The sequence below is a fragment of the Clarias gariepinus genome, chromosome 19 (genome assembly GCF_024256425.1).
Source record: "Clarias gariepinus isolate MV-2021 ecotype Netherlands chromosome 19, CGAR_prim_01v2, whole genome shotgun sequence".
Lineage (NCBI taxonomy): Eukaryota > Metazoa > Chordata > Actinopteri > Siluriformes > Clariidae > Clarias > Clarias gariepinus.
Window position 1 is genome coordinate 28,907,501 of NC_071118.1, and position 9,176 is coordinate 28,916,676.

The window sequence follows — 9,176 nt, forward strand, 5'->3', positions numbered from 1 at the left end:
GCGATTCCCGGCTGGATGATCATCTCCTTCAGGAACTGGGAATAAATCTCCCTAAACACACACACACACACACACACACACACAATTAATTCAGTGATTATTTTTTAACAATGCAAGTAAATTAAAAAAAAGAAAAACATAAGAAATAATCTCAATAAAGTAAATTATGATTTGAAATAAATGAATTACATTTAATATAAATAATAAAAAAAAAATTATATCCAGATTTTATTTAATTTTTTTGCTGCTTTGGCAAACATCTACTGTATTTTTAAAAAGTGTTGTTTATTGTATTAAATTAATAAACAAAAATTACAAAACAACAGTGGATTAATTAAGAAATATAATCAATAATAAATATAAATAAAAAAAGGGAAGTTTTATTACAGTTAGTACTATAGAATATTTGTGTAAACAAAATGTAAAATAAGCAAAATAAATAAAGTCAATAATAAAAAAAAAATTTCTTGTGAAAACTAAAAACGTCTACTTTTTAATCATTAACATTAAAAACATTTACATTAAACCTGTATTTATTAATGGACGTTATTACTGTACATTTAATTCATTCATTCATTCTCAGAGAAATGACAATTATTCATTTTGCCCAAACATCTGATCATTGCTCCAAAAACTCAGTTGTGGTCTGAATCGAATAATTTATATAGTAATTAAAAATCTAAATATATATCTTATATTCAGGAATTCACAAACACTAACATTTACATTAAAAGCGTTTTTTTTTTTTTTGGTAAATTAAACGATTTGATTCACTGAACAGAATTGATTCAGTGACTCGCTCGCCCTCTCGCCGCTCGGCACCGTTAGCTCACAATGCTAAATGAAAACACAGGGTTTTAGTGCACGCATGAAGGAAATGTGTGTGAATCAATAAAGAATAAAAAATTCCAGATTCTCTAATCATGTTTCTGTAACTGAGTCAGGAACGCACCATAAGATTCTTATCTTCTACATTTCCAACCTACAGCTCGAAAGGTGTGTGTGTGTGTGTGGCTTAGTTGCATTATATATCACGTGTACAATGCACACAGACTGCTGATGACCTGAGTATGTCATGAGTATTTATATCAGTTATTATTTATTAGTTGTAAAAGTTCTGAATCTCACACTGAGCTCCGCCCCGTTACGTAGCGGGACGATTACGCCAGCGGCCTTTTCCTGTTTCCTTCCTCTTCATTAATCTGAAACTAACTACCGGTTTTATATTCCACTTTCACTCTGAAACTGATGGCCTATGTGTGTGTGTGTGTGTGTGTGTGTGTGTGTGTATTTGTTACCTCTGTTTTTTCAGGAACGAGTCCCATAGTGCCTGGTCCAGGGGCAGGTAGTTCAACAAGATCTGAAAGGAAAGTTTTAAAATAGTCTGATTTCGTCGCTCTGATTGGTCAGAAGCTGTTAATGTTGATTAATTCTCTCCAACAGCAGCTGCGACAGTTCCACAGGTTTATATTAATGTGATCGCTCTGATGCATTAGCGTTTCCATGGCAACAGATTGTAAATGCTTTTCAGTAAAGGAGAGGTTTATTTGTTTAACATGTACGGAAGGAGTCTCCAGTTTCAGAGCTGAACATTCTATTATGACATCATAAGGAAGGAGGAGTTCACTAACAGTAACGCAGCTTCGTCACACCAGCGTCTTTAAACAGACTGTACTGACAGGATGTAACGTCCACACATAAAAGGATCTTGTGTAACAATCAGAGGCCTACAGGAGAAAAAGAGACGAAAAGCTCCTCACCTTCCAGCAGAGGGATCGGATCCCGCCCTCGAAAGGAATTCCTGATGCCCCCGGGCGGCCAGAGATAAACAATCAAAGGAGGGGAAAAATTGTGAAATTATTATTTTGAATTTTTTTTAGGAGTATTCTGAGAGAAAAGTGTTGTCTAGACGTGTTTGGCTGAGAGAGACGTTACCGCCGAAGCAGAGCTCGCGTAGTGCCTTGAGGTCGATCTTCTCCTCGCTCAGCGCCGTCTTAAACTCCTGAATCCTTTAAACAAGACATTTATTACAATTAAAACAAAAACGTGAAGCGTGTATGAGAAGTCACTTCTAATGAGATGTGGGTGCGAAAGTTTGCACACCCCAGGACAGAATGTGGAAAATAAAAGCAATTTTCAGCGCTGTACGGATTCACAGATTTCCTCTCGAAGTCATTTCTACGTTACATGACATACAGATTAGCTCACAAACCATCAGCACAAAAACTATCCATAATAAAAATCGAATTATATCGATTTTTAATTTTAAAGATTAAATTACATTATTTTAACACGTGACCTGCTTCTAATTATGTTTTTTTTAATCCATTAATAGATCTCAGTGTTAGGAGAGATGACAAAAACATTTACATGTTACATTTACATTTAGCAGACGCTCTTATTAAAGTTATCCTTTGAAGTTCCCGTCATTAGACAGATAAATATCTCGCCGCACTCAAAGACATTTCTATGAGACACGACACGGACGTCTGTGAGGGTACATCTAGGAAAACGTGACTGCATTTAAAATAAAAAAAACGCACTTTTATGTACTGTAAGCAGGTATAATGGATTTTTTCTTTTTAAGAATAAAGTAAATTTTTCCATTCTGTGTTAGAAAATAAATTCAAGATACATTACATCACCAATAATCGTTTCTGTAACATCACACTTTATACTAAGATTCTGTAGTGCTTGTAAAAGTTTACACCCCCCCTGTTCTTTCAGCAGGAGGAGGAACAGGACGCTCCTGCCTGTGGATACTGTGTAACTGCAGTCACAAGACTTCTTTAGGTTCTGGGGTTAAAGTCTGTTTTTAAAGACTACGTTTAATCTGCTGACTGGATGTTTTAAAACACCGTCAGCTCAGCAGTTTGGTGTCTCTGCTAGAGGTCTGATGGAGGTCTGATGGAGGTCTGATCTCTGCTCGGCTGGCTGACTCGGGATTCGAGGTTGTTTTAGAGAAGAGCGGCTGACAGTACAGAGAATTAACTCATCAGTCAGGTTACACAAAGCACAGCGTGTTTGCAGAGCATCTAAATCATCTTTAACATGAAAATCCTTCCGTTGTTTTCTAAGCGTCCGGAAATCCAGGTGTGATCCGAGCGGACCGGCGACATTCTTATGAAGATTCAGTCTTCAGCGTCTCTCTATTTACTCAGACTTCCATTTTAAAAGAAGTTAATCGATAACGTCAATTGAGTGGTAAAGTGTGTTTGTGTGTGTGTGTGTTAGTGTGTTTAAAAGCAGAAGGCTGTAAGATCTAAACCCATGACCGTTAAAGATCATAAACAGACATGTATTTAAAACTTTGACAACAATTGTGTATATATTTGCCTAAAACCTGCCCGGTTAGCTGTCGAACCCCTTTAGTACACAAATTAACTGTCGGTCAAATTTCCAAAATGTTCCTCATTTACTCCAAATGCACTCCATCTGCCGACATTTAGATTCGCACTGAGTGATGCATAAATTCTGGACATTTGTTATCATTATTATTATTGTTATTATTATAAACTTCTGTATTTCTTTAGATACCATGGAGGCCTGATGCTGATTCTCATTCCTATCCTGATATTTTCCAGAATCCTTTTCTTTCCCTGGTCACTCTTCTTGCTGTCCACTCTCCTACTCCTCGCCATTCATAATGTCATCGATCCATCTATTCAATCCGACATCCGTTTCTCTCCATCATTAACCTGATTAATCTTTTTTGCCCAAAACACACCAAGTTTTAACCTTCTTAATAACTCCATCAATAGTATTTTTTTTTCTTGCCCGACATCTCTTTGGGTTTCTTCCATTTGTCACGCTTGTTCTCCATCCAATTTTCAGAATCTTTCTACAACATTTTATTTTAAAGTCATTTCATTTTGCAATGTCCTTCTTTCTCAGTGCCCATGTTCCATTATTATCTATATAAATTTAAAAAAAAGGTCTTGTCTGTACATTGGGTCAGAACTCGCTCTTTCAATAATAGCTTTTATTATACATACAATAAAGGCCCAGAAAGCAGTGGCAAAAACATTTCTGTCTGTCTGTATGTCTGTCCAGCCAGAATTTGTTTAATCACCACGCAAAACTGGCTGAACTAAATTTAATAAAACTTTGCCATTGTCCATTTTTTTTGCCTGGAGTTAAATCTGTGGCAAAAATGAAATCAAAATGTTGAGCAGAAGTGAATTTATGAGCAGTTTTTTTGCCAGATCATAAACAGGAAGTTTTGACAGCGTTCTGTAAAAGCGTCAAACTGTGGGCGTGTCTTAAATCGACCACTGGACAGAATTTTGTAGTCCTTAGATCTCAGCCTGAAGTTTAATCTGCACCATCAGTGAATCTAAATGTGGAGTAAAAGTGATGTTATGAACAGTTATGTGTGGGATTTAATAATCTACTGTAAAATAATCTACTAATGCGCTCCTGTCTCAATGTAAACAAACACCTGCACCAATAGATATTAATTAGAAAAGATAAAGTGAATATTTTGACTGGGATTAGTTCATATTTTCACTTTGGCTGAAATAACAGCGCTGAAGTGGTATAAGTGAATTTTAACACGCTGGAGTGGTTTTAAGACAAAACTTCATCTTTATCCTTTGATCTACTTTTTCCATTTCTCATCTGTGATTCACTCTCCGATTACCGAACAGGGAGTGTATTTGTCTGAGCACCAAAGAAGGACAACTTAGTGTAAACAAGGCGTAAGATACTCAACCTTACAGAATGGGATTTCTTTGTATTAATAAGTTAGACAGAGAGTTCTGCTGTACAGAGAGACACACAGACATGGACGTGGGCTTCAACCTCAAATAATAATAATCATAATATCACTGATTACATTAGCAATAATAATAGAAAAAGCTCAAATTTTTTATTGATTTCATTCGTTTTTATAACTTGTACTAAATTTAATACTCGAGTAAATCCTAAAGCGACTTCTTACACACATTACAGATGTAAATTAAATGAATAAATAATAAATAAAAGACCCTAAATGCTGAGACTGCTCTCTCCCTCTCTGTCTCTTCCTCTCTCTCTGTCTCTCCCTCTCTCCTTCTGTCTCTCCCTCTCTCTCTCTCCTTCTGTCTCTTCCTCTCTCTCTGTCTCTCCCTCTCTGTCTGTCTCTCCCTCTCTCTGTCTCCCTCTCTCTCCATCTCTCTGTCTGTCTCTCTCCCTGTCTCCTTCTCTCTCTGTCTCTCCCTCTCTCTCTGTCTGTCTCTCTCCCTGTCTCCCTCTCTGTCTGTCTCTCTCCCTGTCTCCCTCTCTCTCTGTCTCTCCCTCTCTCTCTCTGTCTGTCTCCCTCTCTCTCTCCCTCTCTCTCTGTCTGTCTCTCTCTCTCTGTCTCTCCCTCTCTCCCTCTCTCTGTCTCTCCGCCGCTCGGCCCCCTGGGACACCCCACGAGCTCGCAAACGCGCATAAATTCATCATTTTCGAGACCCACTCGATCTCACACACTCCGCTTTTCTCATCAGTTTCACTCATACACATGTTTGCTGCCCGACAGCGGCGGATTTCTCACCTGTTTCTGTAGGAACTCGACATGTTTGACCGAAAACACAACTGTGTGTGGAGCAGCGAAGGGAGGGAGGTGTCGCTGGAAAAACACTCCGACTGGGAAACAAGTGACACGCCGTGAACACGGCAAGAACTATTTAAATATTAGAATGAATAAAAAAAATGTTTTTTCACAATAATTGTTTATTCCTCAGTATTTGTTAGTCCACCTGAACCTCAGTGTCAGAAACGAACTAAATATTCTATATCGCGCGTATTAGGCAGTACAGTAGGAGGGGGGTTGCATGAAAAAGGGTCCGACTAGAAACCAAAATCTTTTTTTTTTATCTGATGTAACTGAAAGTCAATAATTACACCTAAATGTTAAAACTATTTTATTTTATACTGTATAATTAATCATCTTGATTCTATGAGGCGCTTTTAGGGCTTAAATCAAACTTTACTCATGCACACACACACGAAACACTTGCACACACACACACACACACACATATAAAACCGTCACACACACACACACATATAAAACCGTCACACACACACACACACGTACTACTTAGTGCTTAAACAACTACATATGCAATGCACGCGCACATACACCTATGGCATGTGTGTGCGCGCGCGCGCGCGCATCCCACACACACCAACAAATTCAAATCAAATTCAAATTTTATTTGTCACGTACACAGTCATACACAGTACGATATGCAGTGACCTTAAAATAAAAACTTAAACATAAGAATAAATATAAATAAAGGTAATACGGTAGAAAATAAAGTTAACTGGTAAAATATACTGTACAAGTAAAAATAAAGACATATTGCAGTAAAAGAAATATTGCAGGAAAATGAAATTAACTAGTAAAAGTAAAAATATACTGTGCTACCTAAGATAAAATAAGAATAAAATATACTGTACAAATAAGAACAAAATATATATAATATAGAAATATGATAGAAGAAAATAGAAATTTGTCCATAAGTAATTAAAAAAATGGCTGAGGTGTGCAAATATGCATAAAGTGACTGTCTTCTTAAAGTGTCTTATTATTAAAGTGATCTGTGCAGTGGTCCATAATGAAAGTATAAGTATAAAGTGCAAAAATTGTGCATGAATGTGTCCATAGTGTCCATGAATGCCCAGTGTTGGAGTTAAAAGAGATGATATTAGTGCTGTATTGTGTTGTGTACACGATACTGTACACATGGCTCTCAGTGTAATCGATATGCAATATTTCAGTTTTTCTTTTTTAATAAATCTGCAAAAATGTCAACAATTCTGTGTTTTTCTGTCTATACCTGGTGCTGTGTACATCAATGAGGAAATGAACTTAAATGATTTTAGCAAGTGGCTGCAATATAACAAAGAGTGACAAATCTAAGGGGGTGTGAATACTTTCCGTAGCCACTGTACATTATTAGTATATTAGTTACTTATGACAGCAGCAGTACAAGTAAAACATTGAGTATGAAGAGTATGGGGATGATGCACACACATTAAAACAATGTGTGGTCAATGTTTCATTTACTTTATAGCTGTGATTAATCATGAACATTAGTCCAATTATTTTACTTTCCCAGCAGGAAGAAAATAAAATCCCGGTGGAATTAAATCCCCCTGATGAGTTAGAAGCCCAGAATAAAGTCCAGGTGTTTGTGCAAATATTCCCACTGAGACCCTCCTGAGATCTCACTGCTGTTCCTCCAGGTTAGTTTCAGGGCGTGGGTACGAGGGCAGACTGTGGCGAGTATCCTCAACCCAGTCTTTTAATATGGAAGTTAATAATCTAAAGTTATATGATTTCAGTCTTATATGCGTTCAGCCTCTTCAGCTCAGTGGGTCTGAACTCACTGTAAGGCTTTAAGTCAAGTCAAGTCAAGCAGGTCTTATTGTCACTTCAACCATATACAGGTTAGTACACAGTGAAAGCAAACAACGTACCAGGACTAAGATGCTACACACAACATGAATTAACAGAAACTAACTAGCTAACTAAGAAAGCTAATTAGCTGGCTAGCGGAGACAAGACGGATTGACATTTTAAGTTAAACAGAGAACCGTCCACGTTTTTGTACAAAAGAGACGACATAAAGTACATGTGCAAATGTGCAAACAAGAGCGAGAAAGTGACAACCCGACAACATGACATTACAATAATCTTTGGTAAAGAGGTGATGAAATGATGAAGTCAGAGGAGAAACAGTAAACAGTACACGTTCCTTGTTAGTAGCAGCAAAGATATAAATAGTTTGCACAAATTTGCAATTGATGAATATTATGCAAAAGAGCATTTACAGGCGTGTTGATTCATCAGTCCAGTCCCAATGTTTTGAGGTAATCTGAGTGATAATGTGTGTGTGTGTGTGTGTGTGTGTGTGTGTGTGTGTGTGTGTGTTTGTGTTTCAGTCCAGTCCCTTTTTGTTGAGGAGACGGATGGCTTGTGGAAAGAAACTGTTACGTAGTCTGGATGTGAAGCCCAAATTCTTCGGTACCTTTTTCCAGATGGCAGGAGTGTGAAGAGTGTGTGTGGGGGTGTGTCTGATCTGCCACACAAAACTGTGGCTTTTAAATGCAGTGTGTGGTGTAGATGTCTTCAATAGAGGAAAGAGAGACCCCCATGATGATCTCTGCTCTCCTCACTATCCACTGTAGGGTCTTGCGGTCCAAGACGGTATAATTCCCAAACCAGACAGTGATGCAGCTGCACAGGATGCTCTCGATAGTTCCTCTATAGAAGGTGGTCAGGATCAGTGGGGGAAGCTGGGCCCTCTTCAGCCTGTTACATGACATTGTGTGAACTTTCCATCTCATCTGTTAGAGCTCTTCCTCTTGGTTCTGTTATTAATGTGTTAACTCTCTCTCTCTCTCTCTCTCTTTTTCTCTTGCTCCCTCCCTTAACCCCCCCCCCCCCAAAAAAAAAAAAAAAAAAAAGAAAAGTTAGCACTTCCTGGATTGTCATTGGTGTCATGGGCAATCTAAAGATGTTGCTTAGTTTTCTAAAACATCAGTGCTGACAGTGGTACAACTGAAAATCACAGGTTTCTATTAATACATATGTTTCTAATATATTATCATTTGTGAAGCTCATTTTACAGTGACTTCTACAGCTTATGCTCCTCTATCGTGGTTTATCAAGGTTAAATGCAACTATAAATGGATCAAACAAAACTAATGTTTGTTTGTTTATTTGCACAGTTAGCTTCATCACATCGCAGGTGTGTGTCATAGAAGTTCCTCGCCAAATGTAACAGTAGGTAGCGCCATCATTATCTTTTTTGTCACACAGTGAACATGTCACAGGTGTTACTGTACATTGGAGCAGCGTGAGGAGCGGCAGCGAGTCTACAGCATGTGGGTCAGGCGTCAGGATCTGCAGGCGGGTGGAATAAACCTCATGAATGCAGGCGGAGCTGCAGGTACCCTCTAGTAAACAGCTGAAATATTATAATATTTGGTGACCTGCTACAGTAAACAAGAATAGTGTATTCATTTGTCTAAAAGGTTGGATGTCGAACCTCTTTAATACACTAATTATCTGTCTGTCAAATTTCCAGAATGTTCCTGTTTGAACGCAATCAGTCTACATCAGATTTTTATTTAGATTTGCACTGAGTGATGCATTTATACTACACATTTATTATTATTATTATTATTATCACTGTTAT

The 9,176-nt window shown here is 37.7% G+C and overlaps 1 protein-coding gene across 1 annotated transcript in view; it reads right to left on the reverse strand.

Moving 5' to 3' along the window:
* Positions 1-5,601, reverse strand: part of tbc1d13 (TBC1 domain family, member 13) — a 12,068-nt gene extending 6,467 nt beyond the window's left edge. The window contains exons 1-5 of the mRNA XM_053479212.1: positions 5,519-5,601; positions 1,936-2,009; positions 1,761-1,801; positions 1,299-1,360; positions 1-51 (exon numbers count right to left, since the gene is read on the reverse strand). The exon at positions 1-51 is cut by the window's left edge and continues 49 nt beyond it. Of these exons, the coding sequence (XP_053335187.1) occupies positions 1-51; positions 1,299-1,360; positions 1,761-1,801; positions 1,936-2,009; positions 5,519-5,541 (251 nt within the window). The 5' untranslated portion in view covers positions 5,542-5,601. The remainder of the gene's footprint in view (positions 52-1,298; positions 1,361-1,760; positions 1,802-1,935; positions 2,010-5,518) is intronic.
* Positions 5,602-9,176: the final 3,575 nt, after the last annotated feature.